The 22,933-nt window shown below is 36.5% G+C and overlaps 1 protein-coding gene and 1 non-coding gene across 11 annotated transcripts in view; both read left to right on the plus strand.

Annotated features, from left to right (window-relative positions):
* NR2C1 (nuclear receptor subfamily 2 group C member 1) overlaps positions 1-22,933 on the plus strand; it is a 51,969-nt gene that overhangs the window by 19,674 nt on the left and 9,362 nt on the right. For 5 of the 10 annotated variants that reach the window (XR_004991550.1, XR_004991552.2, XR_004991551.2 and 2 more), the window contains exons 6-13: positions 573-720; positions 816-906; positions 5,496-5,680; positions 6,860-7,025; positions 12,891-13,012; positions 19,579-19,718; positions 20,880-21,017; positions 21,836-21,941. Coding sequence is in view for 2 of the 10 variants with exons in the window: in XM_036458721.1 (XP_036314614.1) it covers positions 573-720; positions 816-906; positions 5,496-5,680; positions 6,860-7,025; positions 12,891-13,012; positions 19,579-19,718; positions 20,880-21,017; positions 21,836-21,941 (1,096 nt within the window). In the remaining 8 variants the exon portion in view is untranslated. Of the gene's footprint in view, positions 1-572; positions 721-815; positions 907-5,495; positions 5,681-6,859; positions 7,026-12,890; positions 13,013-19,578; positions 19,719-20,879; positions 21,018-21,777; positions 21,942-22,933 lie in introns of those variants that run through there. The other 5 variants (XR_004991555.1, XR_004991554.1, XR_004991556.1 and 2 more) reach the window with 5 other exon arrangements.
* On the plus strand, positions 19,915-20,045 carry LOC118731081. Its single transcript, XR_004991780.1, has one exon. It is a non-coding gene; the product is annotated as a small nucleolar RNA SNORA48 (small nucleolar RNA).

Genomic DNA, 22,933 nt, shown 5'->3' on the forward strand with positions numbered 1-22,933 from the left:
GTAGGGGTGGGCAGTTAGGAGAGACCAGGCTGGTAGGGAAGGGCAGTTAGGTGTCAATCAGGCTGGCAGGGGAGTAGTTAGGGGCTGATCAGGCTGGCAGGAAGGGGCAATCGGGCAGGCAGGCTGGCAGATAAGCAGTTGAGCCACCAGTCCTGGATTGTAAGATGGATGTCCGACTGCCCATTTAGTGGGATTGGGCCTAAACGGGTAGTTGGACATCCCTCGAGGGGTCCCAGATTGGAGAGAGTATAGGGTGGGTTGAGGGACACACACACCTCATGCACAAATTTCGTGCACCAAGCCTCTAGTAAAAAATAAGAATTCATCTACATTTCTACCACATTAGTGACAGAAAGAGAAAAGAATTCATAATGGTCACTTTTACATTAACTATTATAGTTTACTAAAACAGCTTTGTCAAATATGCAAATAATTTCTAAAGATTGATGGTTGGTTATCTTTGGAGTTCTTTTATAATAACCATGTCTTCAGTTAGCCACATTGCTGACCTAGAATTTACATTATAATTGCCTGTAAATTTTGCCTTGTAACAGTCTACCACATTTTTGTAGCTGTACAGTGTGAAAGGAAACCTATTGAAGTATCAAGAGAAAAATCTTCCAACTGTGCCGCTTCAACAGAAAAAATCTACATCCGAAAAGACCTTCGAAGCCCATTAGCTGCAACTCCAACTTTTGTAACAGATAGTGAAACTGCAAGGTGTAGTAAATACAGCAAACAAAATATTGAGTAGCTGGTCATTTGTTTTTCTTCCCACTGAAACTAAGGCTGAAATTTGTTCTTATTTGTTACAGGTCAGCAGGATTGTTAGACTCAGGAATGTTTGTGAATATTCATTCGTCTGGAATAAAAACTGAGTCCTCAACGCTGATGACACCAGATAAGGTGTGTTTAGTGGAATTAGTGTAAAGATTAAACATTTTTAAGCTTTTAAAATGGTTTCCTTTATTTCTATAAATTTAGTCAATTGATTTGGTCATAAATATTCCCTATTACAAGTTGCTTTTAAAAAAAATATGTAAATTATCAACTGTCTCATAGTGCCAAATAACAAAACTAAAACAATTTAGTTAGGAGTTCAATGTCCTTTATTCAAGGGGAAACAACCCATGCATTGGGAGAGAACAGTGTCTCCTCATAAGCAATGGAACATTCTTCCCCAGGAGAGTTTGGGCAAGAGTGAGTTTTACAGAACATTAGAAGCAGCAGCAAGAACACAGCATGATTAGCTGCAAAGTCAGGGATTTCCTCCTAAGGCCAGCAGGTCCTGTTTTCCTAGGGTAAGTACAGAGTACAGGCTGGCTTAGTTTAGATTTGTGACATTGGTGGAGCCAGTGTAGCACCCTCCATTTTGTGAATCCCAATACTATAGGAATTTTATCAGTAGAAATATTATTCCACTAGGACAGTTACAGCTTCAATGTGAAAGTGATAAACATTAAAAAGTCTTCCAGATTTTTTCATCCTATCTAATAAAGAGTGAATATGCTAATTGACCATCACACTGTTGCAAAGATGATGGTGCCCACAGCCAATAGGAGGGAATATGCTAATTGACTGTCCCACCCTCAAAGATGGTGGTGCCCACAGCTACAAAGTGGTGGCCCTCAGTACCCTCAGCCCTTCTGGATGGAGGCACAAGGCAAGGCCTGGCCTGCCCCACACACCTGTTTCTGAGCCCCCTTGTCCCCTCAGCCCCCCGGCCACCCAGGGCCAGCCTGAGGCACAGGCAAGCCTTGGATGTTGGCTGCCCAGCAGCCCAGGGGCTCCTGAGACTCAGGTAACCAGAGCTGGCTGAGCTTTGTGCTGCCGGCAGTGGCAGCAGTAGGAGGTGTAATGGGACATCACCAGGTCACCTCCTGCCCCTTAGTGCTCCTGGACCGTGAGGCGGCAAGCCAGGCTGAGGGATCCCCCCTCCAGTGCATGATTTTTATGCACCAGGCCTCTAGTACTGAAATAAAAGTCATCATAAATAGGTATTTATAATAAGTGGGGGAAAAATTAGTATTCCTATACTCAGCCCTTGTAGCTCAATGGTTGAATGTTGACCCGGGAACCAAGAGGTCATAGGTTTGATTCATGCCTGGGTTGCGGCTTGATCCCATTAGCGTGGCATGCAGGAAGCTGCTGATTGATGTTTCTCATCAATGGATGTTTCTTTCTCTACCCCTCTCACCTGTCTCTTAAAAAGATTAATGAAAATATTTAAAAATTTTTAATATTCCTGTTATATTTCACTACAGATTATATAGTGCCAAGAGAAATTCCTAACACACCTGACTCAAATCACCAACTTGAGTTCAGGCGACTGATGGGGTCCCTCAGCCTGGCCTGTAAGGTTCTTCATCCTATTTATGGTCAGATTTGTTATATATCAATTAATACTTTAAGGCACTCTTTTTTAAAAAAAATTTATTGAATTCAGACAGGAAGGGAGAGGTAGAGAAAGATAAAAACATCAATATAAGAGAGAAACACTAGCCAAAACCGGTTTGGCTCAGTGGTAGAGCGTCGGTCTGCGGACTGAAAGGTCCCAGGTTCGATTCCGATCAGGGGCATGTACATTGGTTGCGGGCACATCCCCGGGATGGGGGGTGCAGGAGGCAGCTGGTTGATGTTTTTCTCCCATCGACGTTTCTAGCTCTCTCTCTCTCTCCCTTTCTCTCTGTAAAAAAATCAATAAAAATATATTTTTTTAAAAAAAGAGAGAGAGAGAGAGAGAGAGAGAGAGAGAGAGAGAGAGAAACTGACTGTCTCCTTCACACCCCCTACTAGGGATTGAGCCTACAACCCAGGCATGTGCCTTGACCCAGAATCAAACCATGACTTCCTTGTTCATAGGTTGACATTCTACCACTGAGCCACACCAGCTAGGGCAAGGCACTCTTAATACTTGTGCTCTTGAGTCTAATTTCAGCTGCCACCTGCTAGCTGCATAACCTTGGGCAAGTTATTTGACCTCTCTGTCTCATTTTACTTTTTTATCTGTAAAATAGGGATAATGAGAGAGTCAACTTAACAGATCAGGCGTTAGCATGCTGCTACTAAATGATGAGATTTGGCCTCTTACCATATATTTTGGAGTTAGGAGATTTAGCCTTGTCTAAATGATTCAAGGTTACATTACTACTTAGAATTTTATTTGTATATTAACTCCTTTGGGAAAGGAAAAGAACTAAGTTTTGTTGAGAAATGACTATTTGTCCAGATATTGTACAGTCTATATATCTTTGTGGGGGTTTTTTGTTTGTTTGTTTTGTGTTTTTTTTAAATATATATTTTATTGATTTTACACAGAGAGGAATTGAGAGGGATAGAGAGTTAGAAACGTCGATGAGAGAGAAACATCAACCAGCTGCCTCTTGCACACCCCCTACTGGGGATGTGCCCGCAACCAAGGTACATGCCCTTGACCGGAATCGAACCCGGGACCTTTCAGTCCGCAGGCCGACGCTCTATCCACTGAGCCAAACTGGTCCCGCCTTTATATCTTTGATTTAATTGTAATACCAACCTTATGTGATAAGATTCTGACAAATGGTCCCCAAACTTTCAAGTCACAGGCTGAGTGAGGTCTTTCCACAATGCCCAAGAGTGGCGAAAATTAAAATTTTTATTTACATAGACCTGTTATGAAATGGAAGAGAATATATGTATTTAAGTTTTAGTTGAAAAATGTTAAATTTTTATTTTAGTTTTTTTTTTTTTTTTGTTAATCCCCCTCCGAGAATATTTTTCCATTGATTTTTAGTGAGCGTAGAAGAGAGAGGGAAAGTCAGAGAGAAACATTGATGTGAGGGAAACACACCAGCTGGTTGCCTCCTGCACAAGCCCTGACCAGGGCCTGGCCCGGGGAGGAACCTGCAACCAAGGTGTGTGCCCCTGACTGGAGTTAGAGCATCCACGGGCTGACGCTCTGTCTACTGAGCCAAAACTGGCTAGGGCAAATCTTTTACTCATATATAAGAAGGCTACAGCAGAATGGTTAGGAACATGGGTTTTCCCATCAGACCTGGCTTCCCACTCTGCTTCCCCTATCTACTGCTGGAGTGACAATGGATAATTCTTATCAATAAAGGGATGATGATTCCTATTTCAGTGTTGTTATTAGGATTAAATAAAATATATAAGTAGTGATGCAAGAACTCAGTAACTGGTGGGTTGCTCAGTAAATGGTTCAGGGACCATTCATTCATTTGGGGAGAACTCAATTATTTCATTCTACTTATTCACTAAAATTAATTTCACAAATACTAAAGAATTACCATAATAAATGAATCACAGAAACATGTTTTCTCTTAGGATTAAGAACACTGAAAAAAAAAAAAACCATAAAGGAAGAACAAAAAATACCATTAAAGGATCCTGTCAATACATCAGATAAGGCAACTGAAGGTTAGGGTGGAATAATTTGAACATTTAAAAAAATAATGACTAATGGATTAAAAAACATCAATATATAAAAACTAATATGAATTTAAAATGATACTCAAAACTCACTATCACCATTAGAGGTTGCTATGACATTGACTTACTGCTTTACAAATTGAAGAATAAAAGGAAGAAGAATCAAGCACTTAACTGCCTTTGTACAAATTATATTTCGAGGTAATCAGAGTTAAGGAAAGTTGTTTTTAATAAGCTAATTAACACATAAATATATACAAACATGCACCAGTAACAAAAATAAAAGCTGAAGGCAAATGGGAAAATAATGTAATGTATAAAAATAGCCCAGTATCTTAAATATTTAAGATTTTTGGACTGCACATTTCCTGGTATTTACCTGGTAAAAGTTGATATCCTAGGAAGTCTGTTCAATAATACTTTTTCATTTTCCCTTCTTTTCACTAATCATTTTATTACATTCTTTTTACTTTCTAATTTATGATTTGGAAATTATAACAATTTCAAAATTTTAAATGGATAATCTAATAGCCTTTTTATTTTTATTTTATCCTCACCAAGGATAATAAGTTCTTATTGGTTTTAGAGAGAGAGGAAAAGTGAGAGATAGAGGCATTGATGTAAAACATTGATTGATTGCCTCCCATATTGCTGCACCGGGTTTCAAACCCACAACCTAGGTATGTGCTGTGACTGGGAATTGAACCTAAAACCTTTTGGTGTACAGCTTGACTTGCCAACCAATTGAGCCACCTGACCAGGTAATTTAATAGCCTTTTAAGTGACTGTGACATGGATGGATAGGTGAGCCGTTAAGTGTCCTTTTTGATTTGAAGTAACTTTTGTATAACATTTTGTTGTAAACATAGTAAATGTACCTGATGTTTTTAAACATGTATTTTCCTCAAGAAGCTTCTAAGTGCTCACAGCTCTTTGATTTTACTTTTTAAATTTCATCTTAGAGTACTTTTATTTTGGCATTTCATAATCTGTAATTGGATATTTCAGATTTAAAAGTTTATAGATACCTACTTGCAGATTTAATTTTTCTTTTTCTTTTTTTTAAGGCTGATTCATGTCAAGGAGATTTAAGTACATTGGCCAGTGTGGTTACATCTTTAGCAAATCTTGGAAAAACTAAAGATCTTTTTCAAAATAGTAATAAAATGTCTGTGACTGAAGGATTAAGTAATGGTGATACCTCTTTGTGTGAATTTAATCAAGAAATTCATACCAACGGTGATGTTTCAAGGTAAGGTCTGTTTTGATCTTAAGTGTCCTTTTGTTTAAGTGTCTTTTAGTATTTCTTAAGATATTTTTATGTTGAACACTATAGAAGTTTCAAAAAACGGTATTTCTTTAGGTTTAGAAAATGTAAGGCATAGTCAGTTTTAACTAAAAAATTCCATTCTATGTAAAATGTTTTCCAGCAGGTTACATTATAAATAATGAGCAATAATTGAATATTATTATATGTTAGAAATGTAGTTATAAAATCCAGGAATTTTTTTTCCACTGAAGATGATCATGTGGGTCTGAAATTTCATACTTAGTTTAGTTGTCAGATTTTATCTTCTGTGTATTTAGAGTTAATCATTTATCTTTATTAGAGAGTCATGTTCATTTTCCCCATCATTTTTTAGTGATGAAATATATTTAAAGATTTAGTTAAATCAAATTTTTAAGTTACACTTCCGGAAACTCATCAGAATTATATTTTCCATTCTCTCAATATTAATACTTAGTATGTAGAAACCAGATTTCTTTAGGCTTTTTTCTTCTTTCCATCACCTCAAATATTGAAGAAACTTCACTTAAGAATCTCATTAAGTACTTGGTTGAACAAGAGGTTTCAAGTAAATCTAGAAGGCATCTCATTAGAAAATATGGAGAACTACTTTGAATAATTATTTATTAACATTAGTTAATTATTTGCTATTCAAATCTCAGATTCTTACTGTTTAGATATAGCTATGTAACCACAAGTTTTAAAATATTCTCTGAATTATAAAATAAAATTAAAACCTAACTTTATGTTGTGTAGAGCACAGTCAAGTGTAAGTTCTAGCCCTTGTTCTTTCTAAATAACTGCTATATGTAAAATGAATGGGCTGATATCATGTAACAAATGTATAACTTGTAAAAGCATATTTTTATACCAAAGTATAAAAATTATACCTCCTTAATTCCATAATATTTTTTTAAAGACTAGTTCTCTGATAATACATTAATATATTTTTCATACTTATGAAGTCTTAATTTGTTTCTTTGGAGAGTCATAGATATCACTGAAATAGAGTGTTCAGTGATACACCAAAGTTTTACTTCCTAAACAGTTTTTAGGCCTAAATCTTAATTCCAGAATTTTATGTAGAATTTTTATTTTATTGTGGAGATGGCCAAGGTCACAGCTTCTGATGTCTCCTTATAGGGCATTTGACACTCTTGCAAAAGCATTGAATCCCGGAGAGAGCACAGCCTGTCAGAGCTCAGTAGAGGGCATGGAAGGAAACGTACACCTAATTGCTGGAGACTCGAGCATAAATTACATCGAAAAAGAGGGGCCGCTTCTCAGCGATTCACATGTAGCTTTCAGGGTATTTCCATATATATATATATATTTTATAGTTTTTGTGTTGTATTATCCATTTTCATTTTAATCTTCCTTTCAAAAATCAAAGTATATTTGTTGTGCTTTTAAAAGTCAGAAATATCCCTGATAGAATTCAAAACAGCAGCTAAAACATATACATCTGCCTACATAAAATAATGGCTTAATAAATCCTATTTCTAAGACATAGTTATAATATTAATTAATTGGCTTAAGTTTATAAAAGTTAGCTTTTAGAAATTTATACATACGTTGTTTCTTTTTTTTTAATTAAGCATTGGCAGCCATGATCTGTCAAATGCACTAGTTTGTTCAGTGTCTTACTACTATTACTACTTCAGTATAAACCAGTATCTAAGACTCAGATACTCTGCTCTTACCAGAGTAATTGCAGAGAACTCCACTTATTATGTATTACCCTAATTAGCTAGCTCTCAGAATTATTTTAAGAAGGTAAAAATCATTTAACAAATTTTAACTTTGTGTTAACTTTTAACACTTTAAGGATTTGGAGAAGGTACATTTGTAACTTATTTTCTGCTCCCCTAATATACATAAATTTATGGTGGAAACTACAGTTAGAATACTAGGAATAATACATATAAAACATTAGAAAATAACTTTATAATATTTTATTTGTAATACAGATGGTTGACATTCAGCTATAGATATGCTGACCATTGAGACCCTAATTAAAATCCAGCTGTTTTTGACCCTCCATTTTAACCACTTTGTATCTTTGCTCTGCCAACTAGCTGTGACAGCTGTTAGCAAATTATATGCAGAGTCTTTGGAAATATGTAGGACATTTAACAATATATATTCGTTCTGGAATACCTGAGTAATTTTGTTCATAACTTGACAATAGAATACACATTTCCATGAATTTTTTATGAAAACATATAGTTATCAAATAGATATGTGTCACTGGTAGAAATAAAGATCACAAAATTAATCTAATACTGGCCAAAATTGCATATAATTAAGTTTGTTTATGCAAATTTTAACTACTTGGTAGAAATAGCCACAGAGAAAACACAGTGATTTAAATAATAATTGCTCTAATTTGATAGTTAATAAAACATCAGTGAAACCAATCTTTATGTAAAATTTTACAAAGATAACATGAAAAAAAAAGAGAAAAGTTCTATTTCCATTGTATAAGAAAACTTACTAGGAAGGCTACAAGAGGAGGCAAGGGTAATAATCATTGTCATCCTTAAACATATGGACTGGGGTAGAGCAAAGCAAAACTGATTTTTCCCATTGCTCTTTCTTATTCTAAGTAAAAGATATTTTATTAGTTTTATTTTTCCTCTTTGGATTTAAGTGGGAAGGAAGGGTAAAAGAAGTAGAACCCATTGCAAGGAAAAGGTACTCAAAAATGCTTCTATTGAAAGTAGAAGTATTTCCAATAGTTCCCCATTTATATTGTTGATATTGGTCCTCAAAGTTTTTTTTCTTTTCTTCTTTCAAATATTTGTTTTGGACAGATGAATTAGGTAAACAGAACTTTTTCTTTTTTCCATTCCATCTTTATTCTATTATACTTGGGATATCCTCATAATCAGCACTGTAAAGTTTCTTGTTCTCCTATAAAAAGGACAGCTCCTTCTTTCCTTGAATCTTATTTACAGACTGTCAAGTCAGAGTCTCACTTTTTAGTGACTTCCCAGCTACTACCTTCAGGGTTAGTTCTTTCCTTAATGTTTTCTGATCATGAGTTTCAGGACATGCCATCTGTAATAAAAAAATAAATAAAAATGGATTTTTCTCCTGATTGCTGAGCTCAGAATAACATTTTGTTCCTTTCTTGCATTTTTATATACAGTGAATATAGTTTGCAGCAGCCTTTCACATTCATTCTTTCTTTTGAGCCTCACTACAGTCTATTAAGATGGTTCAGATTTTTATTGTCATTTTTCTGAATAAAAAAAGAGATTTGGAGGTTTTTAGTGTATTGTTAAAAGCAACCCAGACAGTAAGGAGAAATAGTCTAATAATGCTTCTTAAATTTTTATTCTGAAGAATCTAGGACTGCAGCAATATTTAACATTTCTGTTAAACTTCAGAGTTTTTGGTATGATTTCATATGCTTTGTCTCACTTGATTATTTCAATTTGCTTATACAAATAATCAAAGTGGATACTATTCCCATTTGGAAATAAGTGTTTGAGATAGAGGTAGGTGATTTCCTAAACTGTTCTCTAAAATTTATTATCCAAATATTAGAATCACAATCCTAGTCACCACATTTGCTATTTGGGAGTCATTTTCATTTTCCTAGCCTCATTCCCTGACTAAATCCTAAACATTCTATTAGAATTTCTCCCTTTCTCTTCATTTTCAATGCCATATTCCAGGCCTCTTAAAATTTCTTAAAGTGTTATAGTCATATCTTTGCTTACAGTCTCTCTTCTCCATCTTGAGCACTGATAACTGAATAATAATGGTTAAAACTTAATCCAGTTATGTTATTCTGCTATATAAAAACCTTCAATAGCTTCCCATTGCCCATCATTTCTGAGACATGCCATTCTATTTTTTTAGCCTTTTCTACAGCTCATTCACTTTCCATTTTATTTCTCTGTTGAGACTACAGCATACATACAGCACTTAGCTAGATGGCTCACAATGAACTCTCAATAATTGGTTGCTGAATTAATATGTGATTCAGGCCACACAATTAATGACAAGTTGGGAGTAGAACCCAGATCTTCTAACACAAGTCAAAATTTTTTAAAGCTATATTATTTAACCCATTATGAAAATTACATATAGAAACTGCTGGAAAGGTAATTGTAGACAATATCTTCTAAAGTAGGTATCCTTGTTTAGTCATGTCTCAACACTAAAAATAACAAAAACATCTCAGCCCTAGCTGGTTTGCTCTGTGGTTAGAGCACTGGCCTATGGACTGAAGGGTCCTGGGTTTGATTCCAGTTAAGGGCAGGTATCTTGGTTGCAGGCTCCATCTCAGCCATGGTCAGTAATGAGAGAGAATCATTGATTGGGTGCCTCTTGCATGCCTCCCACTGGATAATCAAGCCTGCAATCTGGGCGTGTGATCTGACCAGGAATGGAACCATGAACTGCTGGTTCATAGGTCGACACTTAACCGCTGAGACATGCCACTCTCTCAGTGGGAAAATATCCACAGGTGATTAACAACAACAACAAATCTCTTTATCTGCTTGGCATCATAGATACCTTTGAGAATCTGTTAAAAGCTAAATATTTATTCCCCAGAAAAATAGATAATGGGCACATCTAGCTTATCCCATCCCAGGGTTAGCCACTGCTATTAACTGTGTGGTGTATTTCCTTCTCTGCTTTATTTATATATATAAGTTGGATCATCCACATATTATTTTACAATTTTTTCATTTAGATATATCTATGAGATGTTTTTTTTTCTGTGCCACATCTCAGTTTATCTTATTAATTTTAATACCTAAAAGGTACTCTATATCTGGATTATTCTTTTCTTTAGTGAAAGATTTGAATCCATCAACCTAGTTCATAGGTTGGCACTCAATCACTGAACCACATTAGCCAAGTATTGGTCACACATTTAAAATAATTACCTAAGGCCTGGCCAGTGTAGCTCAGTGGTTGAGCATCAACCCCTGATCCAAAAGATCACTTGTTCGATTCCTGGCTAGGCACATGCCTGGGTTATTGGCTCGATCCCCAGTAGGGGGCATACAAAAGGCAGCCAATCAATGTTTCTATCTCTATCCCTTTCCCCTCTCTCTTTGAAAAATAAAATAAAATAAAAACCAGTGAAAAATATATTAAAATAACTACCTAAGGTCAGCAGTAAAACTGGAAGCCTGTGAGTATTATGGCCACAGACATACTTGGTTTTTCCTGTTTATTAAATGGGGATTATTTATTTATTTATTTATTTATTTATTTATTTATTTATTTTTACACAGAACCTGCTCTTTGAAAAATTGATAGCAGGCATCTGTTTTTCCCATATGTTTTTGATGTGTTGAACTCATATTCATCTTCACAGATGGCCTGCTTCAATCAATACTTTCTGAGCCTATAAGCATTTGAATTTAACTCCATAGCATAAATGAAAGGGACGTTTAACATATACAGGATTGCTCTTTAAAGTGAATTTGTTGTATACTACCTTAATCCTAATATATAAAAATCCAGGGTCCATAACATCCAAAACAACCAAAGGCTCCACCGACTGGAAGTCACCATGCCCGACTGGAAGATTGTGGGCATGATGACTCAGCACTGACTGTGAAGGGGGCTGTGGATCAGGCCTGGAGAGAGGCCTGGACAGAGAAGCAGGGTCTGAACTGTAGTCTCCATGGCAGCTGATGATCAGCCCTTGCCTCTCTCTTTCTCTTGGAGTCTGGCCAGCAGCCATACCTCTCTTTCTCTCTTTCTCTCAGCTCCACCTCTCTGATCAGGCCTGTTGATAGTCCCAGAGATGCTGACTGGCATAGAAACCGACCAATCAGAACCAAATTGGGGTGAAGTGTGAGAAGCCGATGGCTGTCTAGGAATTGGAGCTTTTGACTCTGCCTGGCATAGAAACCAACCAATCAGAACCTAATCTGGGTGAACTGTGAAGGCAGGACCTAAGGTGGGGGCTGAGGAGGGGTTTTAAGGGCAATAGCTATTTGGTGTAAGATGTAAGAAAGCGGTTCAATTTTTTAATGACTGGTTTGGCAGTATAGTGCATATGGCTGGCTATCAGTTCAGATATAAATGTATTTTTATCTGCCAAGAACATCTCCTCCTGCTGAAAAAGGCTTTTAATCTATACTACTAAAAGGGTAATATGTTAATTAGACTGGGTCGACAGGCCATCTTCTGGGTGTCCAACTTCCTTCCGGACAAATCCATGGTGGTAATGGTTGAGGCAGAGGCCATTAGGGGTGATCAGGTCAGCAGGGGAAGGCAGTTGGTGGTGAGATCAGGCTAGCAGGGGAGGGCCATTGTGGGCGAGATCAGGTAGGCAGGGGAGAGCAGTTAGGGGTGATCAGGCAGGCAGAGATATTATAGTTGGAGGCAAGATCAGGCCAGTAGGGGAGAGCAGTTGGGGGTGAGATCAGGCTAGCAGTGGAGGACAGTTAGGGGCAATTAGGCAGGCAGGCACAGGCAGTTAGGGGTGATCAAGCAGGCAGGTAGGTGAGCGATTAATAGCCAGCGGTCCCAGATTGCAAGAGGGATTTCTGATTGGAAAGGGTACAGGCTGGGCTGAGGGGACAAACCTCCTCCCCCCCCCCCCCCCCGCCGTGCACTAATTTTTTGCACCGGGCCACTAGTTGTTAATAAACAAAGGGAGGAAAGGAAGAAATTTTTAGACTTAAGAGAGAAAGTAACCTTTAAAAGCATCCAGATAGCTTAGCTGGCATGCCTCAGTGGTTGAGTGTCAGCCTATGAACCAGAAGGTCACAGTTCAATTCCCAATCAGGGCACTTGCCAGGGTTCCATCCTCAGAAGGGAATGTATGGGAAGCAGCCAATTAATTATTCTCTCTCATCGATGTTTCTCTCTCTCCCTCCCCTTTCCTCTCTGAATTCAATAAAAGTATATTTTATAAAAATACAACCCGATAATATCATGGTTGGATATTTATTAAGTAGGATTCTGCTTGTCTGAATATTGCTTTGTTAGAAACTAAGATACTCATTTATTCTAAATCATATTTTTAGCTGTAAAGTCCAGTCTCTTAGATTATTTTAAGATTTATCTTTTGGTGAATCTATTAGACTCATATGTAATACGTTATGATTTGCATTTAATTTTTTCAAAGAAAGTACACTTCAGGATTGTTGGTCATAAAATAATTTACCTCAATCCCTGTTCACACTAGCTCACAATGCCTTCTCCTATGCCTGAGTACCTGAATGTACACTACATCGGGGAGTCTGCCTCCAGACTGCTGTTCTTATCGATGCACTGGGCACTTTCTATTCCTTCCTTCCAGGCTTTGGGGTAAGTGTTTTAAAATCTTAAATATAAATAAGGTTTTGTAGCACAAATGTACATTAAACAAGAACTTTTATTTTGGAAGGATCTGCATTAAAGGAAAAAAATGGTACAACGTAACTTCAAGTTTTGTCACTTATGTCACAAATCATGGCAGCTAATACTTTTTTATTATATTTATGTGGAAGAGTATTCATATTTCATGATTTGACTAAGTTAATTCAAAGGGGATAAATGGGGTGGAACTGATAAATCATGGCCAGCATTTGTAATAGCCTGTCTCTGAATGACTTAAAGAAAGGGAGCCTTTAGGGTTGTCCCAGGGTGGTGGTTTTCTTTACATGACAGTGTTCATCTCAAACATTTTAAAATATATTTTATTGATTTTTTTACAGAGAGGAAGGGAGAGAGATAGAGAGCTAGAAACATCAGTGAGAGAGAAACATCGACCAGCTGCCTCTTGCACACCCCCTATCAGGGATGTGCCCACAACCAATGTACATGCCCTTGACCGGAATTGAACCTGGGACCTTCCAGTCCGCAGACCAACGCTCTATCCACTGAGCCAAACCAGTTTTGGCTCATCTCAAACATTTTAATAAGAAGCTGAAACTTGTGAGCAGTGAATATGTTTAAAAATAGAAATAATTGTTTTCCAGTTGTGCGATTGAGGGGGCGGGGGGGGGGGGAAGAAAATGTAAACCCCATGATAATTTAGAATTTTGTTCTTTCTATTGAATAGCGCATCTGTAGTCTGTTCTGAGGTAATCAGATGTTAATAGAAATGGCTTACTATAAAAAACCCAAGCTTTGCCTCAAGTTTGCCAGATTTATTTAGATTGCTTTAAAGTAGCTGGTATGAAGAAGCAAAAAGACCATGGTATATGTTAATCCCATAGTTAGAAAAGTATTATTCTAGTTACAGGACCCTATTCATCAGTATGATTTTATAAACCATTCACTTTCATATTCTGTAGATCTGTTTTTCCATTTTCCAAATAAGAATAATAACTACCCATCCTTTATCCTTAGGGAATATTTACAATATAACTAAAGAACATATCTGAATTATAACTTTAAGAGACATACATAGAACCCCACTGTAATTTGGCTTAGTAATCAATGTTGGACATACCATATATTAATATCATGTATTAAGTAATGTATTTAAATATTATAATTACAATAGACTAAGAGCCTGATTTATAATGATTAACCTTTAAAATGATTGTTAGCTCTTTCTCTCAAAATAACATTTAACTTTAAGAATTTCTCCAATCCATTTTTTAAGAAAAATTAAAATATAATATAAATTTATACATTAGCAGTTTATTTTAAAGCATTAACTGTAGTTCCCTAAGCTTGTAATTGGCATACTTGTACCTTGAAAAGTAATCTGATGCTGTTTTTTATAATTGGATATTAATTATTATAATAAAACAACAAAAGGAAGGATTTTGGGTGTAGTGACTTGAACTCCTTGAGTTATTTGTAACACTACCTAATATATTTTATTGATTTTTTTTTACAGAGAGGAAGGGAGAGGGATAGAGAGCTAGAAACATTGATGAGAAACACCTACCAGCTGCCTCCTGCACGCCCCTTACCAGGGATGTGCCCGCAACCAATGTACATGCCCTTGACCGGAATCTAACCTGGGATCTTTGAGATCAAAAACCTATCCACAGAACCAAGCCAGTTTCGGCAACACTACCTATCTTAAGTACTTCTATTAAATTAAGTGTGATTTTTCTATAGAAATAGTCCAGATGTTGAAGAAAGCAAAATTATAAAACCTGAGGTTTCTGATTTATAACAGTATAATTTTATGTGGCATCCACATTTCCCTGTGATCTGTATTAAAAATCTGGTTCAGCCAAAACCGGTTTGGCTCAGTGGTAGAGCGTCCATCTGCAGACTGAAAGGTCCCATGTTCAATTCCGGTCAAGGGCATGTACATTGGTTGCGGGCACATCCCCGATAGGGGGTATGCAGGAGGCAGCTTGTCGATGTTTCTCTCATCAATGTTTCTAGCTCTCTATCTCTCTCCCTTCCTCTCTGTAAAAAATCAATAAAAATATATTTTTTAAAAAAATCTGGTTCAATGTAATAGCCAATCTGATTCTTTGAAGTTAGACTTACTATTAGTGTAGCTGTTGTGTAAGTTCTACTTATTATCCTATCTAATAAAAGAGCAATATGCAAATTAACCATCATTCCAATACACCCACAAGCCATGCCCACCAGCCAATCAGTGATTATGCAAATTAACCCCAACCAAGATGGCTGCAGCCACAGAGAGCAGGAGGGAGGCTTGGGTTTCCCTGGCAATGGAGGAAGCCAAGCTTTCCACACACTCTGGTGGGCCCAGGCCTCCACTCAAGGGTACAAAGTTTCAATTATAGAGGTAAATAAATTCCAACAGAAATGGTGGTAGCCACGGAGCTGGAAAAGCATGAGGCTAGGATTGTCCCAGGCAATGGAGGAAGCTTCTGCAGAGTTGGCCTTCAAGCCTTCACTCCAGGCTACAAAGTTTCAATTACAGAAGATACATAAATTCCAACAGAAATGGCTGCTGCAGGAGGCTTGGCTCCATCCGCTGCAGGCTACAAAGTTTCAGTTGTAGAAGATAAATATACTCTAGATTCCAGGGCCTCTGCTTAGGCCTCCAGGGGACATGCCCGGCCTATAAACTACCACAAGCCCCTTGCCTAGGCCACCCCATGCCTCCAGGGAACCTCCACCCTGATCTGGGACATCCTTCAGGTCAGACCAGCTGGCCTTCACCCTTGCACCAGGCCTCTATCCTATCTAATAAAAGAGTAATATACAGATTGACCATCACTCCAACAAACAAGATGGCTGCCCCCATGTGAACACAAGATGGCTGCCACAAGATGGCCAGCAGGGGAGGGCAGTTAGAAGGGACCAGGCCTGCAAGGGAGGGCAGATGGGGACAATCAAGCCTGCAGTGGAGGGCAGTTAGGGGTGACCAAGCTGGCAGAGGAGGGAAGTTGGGGGCAACCAGGCCTGCAAGGAAGGGCAGCTGGGAGGGACCTAGGCCTGCAGGGGAGAGCAGTTGCGGGGGACCAGGCCTGCATGGTAGGGCAGTTAGGGGTGACCAGACCTGCAGTAGAGGGCAATTAGGGGCAAACAGGCTGGCAGGGGAGCAGTTAGGCATCAGTGGAGGGCAGTTAGGGGCAAACAGGCTGGTAAGGGAGTGGTTAGGGAGTGATCAGGCTGGGAGGCAGAAGCGGTTAGGGGCAATCAGGATGGCAGGCATGCGAACAGTTGGGAGCTAGCAGTCCTGAATTGTGAGAGAGATGTCCGACTGCCCATCCCACTGAGCAGTCGGACATCCCTCAAGGGGTCCCACATTAGAGAGGGTGCAGGCTGGACTGAGGGACACACACCCCCATGCATGAATTTCATGCACAGGGCCTCTAATTTACATAATCAAGAGTAACATGTTAATTGATCGTACCTTTGTGGCACCCACCAGCCAATCAGGAGTGAGTATGCAAATTAACCCAACAAATGTGGTGGGTTAGTTTGCATATGCAAGTGCCGAAGGGGTGTTCTGCACCACCCCAGCTGCTCTGGGTCTCCAGGCTGGAGCAAAAAGGAGGCTTTGGGTCAGAGTGGAAAGTCAGCTCTGGCGAGAGCAAAGGCAGTGCCAGCAGCTGTGGGAAGGAAGGCCCATTCTTGCACAAATCTTCATGCATTGGGCTTCTAGTCACTAAATAATTTTTAGTTTGAATTAAACAGATTTATGCTGACTGAGAACTTGTGTTAGTATTTCTATAAAGTATGCTGTTACAGGTGGAACTGCTGAGTCTGAGGTGTATGTTTCCATTTTTTGTTAGGCACTACCAAATTGTCCTCCAAAATGATGTTGAGACAGTTTACACCCACATCAGCAATGTACAAGAATGAATGGTTATTTTCTCACATCCTCATTAATTCTGGATTTTATCCACCTTTTCTGATAAATGAAAATAGTATCTTATTTTAGTTTGAGATTAAAATTTTTCATTTCCATATGGAGATTAAAACTATTGACTTTCTTTTCATTTAAATTTTACTTTTAAATAAATTTTAAATGGACAATTTTTTATGGTAAGTAATTCTTCTCAGGTACTGAATGGAAAAGAGTGATTAGCCTGGAGTAAAAATTTCAGCTGAAAAATTCCCAGTGAGAAAAATTACTTTCTATATCTCTTAAGTTGGCAATATAAGCTTTTGTTTGAGGTATTCAATTCTTAAATAAAATGTAATATCATAAAGAAGGCTATGTGTTTTAACTTAAATGATTTAAGTATATAGGTTTGAATTTAAAGATTATTTGGTAGGAAAAGAGTCCATGCCCACAGCTTTTCTAACTCTGTTTTTTCTAAATTCTTACTTCTCCCTGTTCTATATCCCCTGAAATCAGAAATCATTTGCTGAATTTCTTCTGTATGCCATCTACTGTGCTGTTGACAAAGATACAGACATGAATAAGCCTTCAGTAAGGTCTTAATCTAGTATAGGAGACAGACTCCAAAACCAATAAATTAGAATACCATGAAATAAGTATAAAATGTAAATGAATATGTGACACTGAAGGAGGAATGATGAACTATCTTGGGAGAGGAATGTGGTAAGATAATTTTTTTTTAAGTGAGCTCTGAGCTATAGATTAATGGATAAGAAAGACTAGCCAGTGAAAGGATATTTAAGAAGGGAGGAGGAGTTACATCAGAGGAATTGAGGCATGGGAGGTTCCCCTGTTTTCTTCCCTTACATTACTATGATTCAACAAAGGATTCCCAGCTCATCACATAAGCTCATCTAAGAGATCCATGAATTAAAACATCTGAAGCATTATTAATCCTAGCCAAGACATGGAAACAGCCAAAGTATCCTTCAATAGATGACTAGATAAAGAAAAGAAGATGTGGTACATATATACAGTGGAATACTACTCAGCCATAAGAAAAAATTAAATACTGCCATTTGCGACAACATGGATGGATCTTGAAAATATCATGTTAAGGAAAATAAGTCAGACAGAAAAACTCAAGAACCATATGATTTCACTCACATGGGATATAAAACTGAAACTCAGACACAGACAACAGTATGGTAGTTACCATTGGGGAAAGAGAGTGGAGAGTTAATTAATAAAGGGTAACAGGGGTCAAATATAGTGACAAAAGGAGACTTGACTTTGGGTGGTGATTGCACAACGCAGTAGACAGATGTATTATAGAATTGTTCACTTGAAACCATATAATTTTATTAACCAATGTTACCCCAATAAACTTAAAGGAAAAAGTTAATATAACTGCTGACTCATAAAAGGACCATAGTTTGAAATAAAATGTTTAGAAATTTAAAAAAACTAAGGGAGGATATCACTTATTAATCCACTCAATAGTTTTTATTGAGTATCTGCTACATACTGGTTCTCACCTCAACAAGTTTGGCCCTTCTTTTTTTCCTGGATAACTGTTCTACTGGAATTTTTTTTTTTTTTTTAAGTTCTTTTCTGTTTTTCTCTATTCAAATGTCAGGCACTTAGACAACTATCTTACCTGAACATGGCCCCAAATCCCCATTTTCTATTGCAGCATCCTACTTTATAGTAATGTAGAATTTTTATTGCCTAAACTAACTTAATGTTTGTATAACCATATGAATATGTGTATATATATATTATATAAAATATTTAAAATGGCATATTTATTATGTTGCCCTTCTGTTTTATGAAGGCAGACCTAATCCATGTTGTTTGTTACTATTTTTACAGTGCTTCCTACAATGCCTGGCTTTTTGTACTTTATGTTATGGCCTGTTCACATAATTCTTACATTTGTGCCTCATAATAATTGAGCTAGATACAGGCATTAGAGTCTCTGCATTTTATATAGCTAACCACCTGAACTTGGAGCTTATTTACCTCATTTTAAATGGATAATAAATTGATAATCTAGGTTTTAAAACCCTGGTCTCTTGACTCCTATTACTTTTTCTATTCTCTCATGCTGAAATTTCTTATTTAGAAATTCAGGGGGAAAAACTTTTGACCTTTCTTGCCCTCTTACCCCTAGTACAATTCTTGGTTTCTCATTTATAGAGATAATATCTTATCTGAAACTTACTTAAAGAAGAAACCTTTTTTCCTAGGAAATTGGTTGTTATCTACCATTAAATAATTTAAATTGCCTTTAAAAAAAAAAAGTATTTACCTGCATTAAAGGCAAAATAAAACTTGGGGAAGGTTTTTTAAATTAGTTTTAATATTTTTAAAAACAATCTTTATGCTGTTTCCATGAAATGTGGTATTAAAGCCCCAACTTCTGCAGTTTGAATCTGTTCTTTATAAACTAGCTGACTGATTAATGAGCTAGCTAATTAAGGTTCTAAGCCTTTCATCAAGTGCAGTGAGGTATACAGAATTGATCAAGTTTGTCTTTCTAGAGTAATTGTACTTCACTAGTATTTTACTATAAAATATATGAGTCAATTGTAAAGTTTATAAAATATATCTTAATAATACCTGATTTGTGTGTGTGTATTTTTAATAGGCAGGAAAACAGCATATCTTTGGTGAAAGCTTATTGGAATGAACTTTTTACTCTTGGTCTTGCCCAGTGCTGGCAAGTAATGAATGTGGCAACTATATTAGCAACATTTGTCAATTGCCTTCACAGTAGCCTTCAACAAGGTAAAAAGCACCTTATTTCCTTTTTCCAGGATATAAGAGAGGATGTCAGTTTTATAAAGTGTTTTACTATTAAAGTTACATTTCTGAAGATAATGTTTTACATACCAACATCCTTTTTCCTTTAGATAATTTTTAAGTTTTGATCATTTCATTTCATTGACCACCGAAAAAAAAGTTTTGAATATTTAAATTTGTATGTCCCTGGATAGAGTTGCACCTAATTTGGTGGTGCTTGTTTCATGTCAGCAAGGGTCAGAGTAACTCCTTGTTTATCCTAGCTTGGCGTTTGGTCTGGGCCCATGCCTGGTTCATGCCCTAGACACTTGAAAATAATTCTTGAATTTTAGAATGTTTTAAAGCACAACAAAATTGAAACAAGTATATTTAAGTTTGGTTGGCTATTTCTGACCAGGCCTTGTGAATTTTTGTGCTTTGCTCTAGGTACCAAGGAATCCAGGTGTAGCTTATATAAAGCTGAGTAAATACTTCAAAATGTATTCTTCCAACCATTACCTTTCTTCATTGTAACCCTTTGAATTCCAAGATTTATTTATTTATTTATTTATTTACTTACTTACTTACTTACTTATTTAATTTCAGACTGGAAAGGAGAGGGAGAGGGAATATTTGATCTGCCGCCTTCTGTATGCCCCCTACTGGGGATTGGGCCCACAACCCAGGCAGGTGCCCTCACTGTTATCCAACCATGACTTCCTGGTTCATAGGTCAACACTCAAACACTGAACCACACCAGCTTGGCAGTGTTGTTAACTTTAAAAAATCTAGATGATTTTGCTCACTTTTTAAAATCAGTGTAAGCTTAAATAAAATCCTCTTACCAAATTTGAATCTTTTGAATTTTCTTTTGCCAGTTTTTCAGATGATTGCCTTATTTTGTAAAAGGTGTATCTTGAAAGGAGAAACATTATATTTAGGGTTTTTTTTTTATATATATATAAACAACTTGTTTTGTTTTTTCTTGAATGAAGAGTATCCAAAGACCTCTATAGTGTCAGCTATACTTGTAGAGACATTGAATTTGAAGCATTTATAGATTGGTTATATTTAATGCTGGAAATTAATGGGAAGGAGATATGTTGGATAAAAATAGTCATACTTTTTAGCAGAAAATTAGAAGCTTTTTTTTGTTTTTAATTAAAGATAAAATGTCAACAGAAAGAAGAAAATTATTGATGGAGCACATCTTCAAACTTCAAGAGTTTTGCAACAGCATGGTTAAACTCTGCGTTGATGGCTATGAATATGCCTACCTAAAAGCAATAGTACTCTTCAGTCCAGGTACACAAATAGTGACATCTTATCTAAAATACAATGTTTGAGCTTGTGGTGAAATTGGATCCCTCATACCCTGTTGGTGGGAATATAAGATGATGCAATTAAAGTGGAAACAAGTGTTCATCAACGTATGTCTAAGTGAACCAAATGTAATATATGCATACAATGGAATATCATTCAGCTATAAAATTAAGTTCTTACACATGCTACAACATGAATGAACCTTGAAAACTATGTTAAGTGAAAGAAGCCAGTCACAAAAGACCACATATTACTGATTCTATTTAAATGGGATATCTAGAATGGGCAAACTTTACAGACAAAGTAGGTTAGAAGTTAGTAATTACCAAGGACTAAGGAGAGAGAAGAATAAGGAGTGACTGTGAATGGTACAGAGGTCTTTTAGAATGACATAAATGTTCTAAAATTAGATTGTGGTGATAGTTGCACAGTTCTGTGAATAATCTAAAACAATTGAATTATACACTTTAAATTGGTGAGTTTTATGAATGTTGGACACTTATTTGGGTGTGAAAAAACATTTGAAACCAGTGAGCAAAATTCCTTCTTCACTTTTGGGATAAACAAAAATACTATTTTAGTAGATCTCATTGATCTCATTTTTTATTAGATATTAGAATTTGTATATGAGATAAAATAGTATAATAGGCTTTAAGTACAGTACCTGGTACTTAGTAATATTTATGGAAAGAGGTTTCATTTTTGACTGAACTATTCTTATTCCCTTCCACCTCCACTTTAGATGTCTTATTAAATGAACATTCAGAAGCAGGGTAACAATATGTTCTTTCATGTTTCAGACCATCCAGGCCTAGAAAACATGGGACAGATTGAGAAATTTCAGGAAAAGGCTTATGTGGAATTTCAAGATTATATAACCAGAACATATCCAGATGACACCTACAGGTATCTAGAAGTTAAATACTATTTAACTATATTAATTTTAAACAGTTTTGTGAATCTATTCTTTCATTATTTTATATTTCAAGAGTAAATAAAGTGTTCCAGTTAACCTTTGAAATGAAATAGCTAATGCTATAAAAAGCAGTATGCATTATTGCATGTTATATTTCACCCAGTTCTTACATTTATATAGAGATGACGTTAGCATACAAAGAAAGGTTAAGTAACTGGCTCAAGATCACAATAATTGGCAGAGCCTGACTGGATCCAGGTAGTCTGGCAATAGTGCCCAAACTCTTTCTTTTAAATAAATGAAATATTTGGCTTATATTTCTACTAACGTATTTCTTGTTGGTGTTCTTTTAAAAAAATATAAGATCAGTTAAATTTTTGAAGGAAGGACAGTATTGTACACACATGGCCATCAGAGCCAGAGTACGTAGGTTTGACTTCTGACTTTCCTTATTAGCTGTAAGACAATGGGCAAGTAGTTTTTAACTTCAGTTTCTTCACCTGTAAAGTGAAGAAGATAATAGTATCCACATTTTACAATTAGTGTAATGCTTAAATCAGTTAATAATGTGAAGAGCTTAGAACAGTACTTGTTTCATAGCAAGGGCTATATAAATATGGTTACTAACATTATTTATTTGATATACTTCAAGCTAGTAAAAGAACATTTCACATATAACAATGTTTTATACGTATTAAATAATAAATTTATAAGCAGTTCCATCATGAAAATGAGCCTTAGTTAACCAGTTTTCTTATCCTGCTTTCTACCAGTTCTGTGGATGCTACTCAGTAATTCTGGGGCTACTAGTTTCATTTGATCTCAAGCATTGGAGTGCTAGGCCTTAGACTAGAGGAAGGATAAACATTACCACAATCTTTTTGGAAAGGTGGTTCTTTTGTTGTTGGTTTGTCATGATTCCCCCCCCCCCCCCAGATTTTAAAAAATGTTTCTAAAGTTGTTTTATGCCTCATTATAAAAT

This window comes from Pipistrellus kuhlii, unplaced genomic scaffold, assembly GCF_014108245.1.
Source record: "Pipistrellus kuhlii isolate mPipKuh1 unplaced genomic scaffold, mPipKuh1.p scaffold_m20_p_3, whole genome shotgun sequence".
Lineage (NCBI taxonomy): Eukaryota > Metazoa > Chordata > Mammalia > Chiroptera > Vespertilionidae > Pipistrellus > Pipistrellus kuhlii.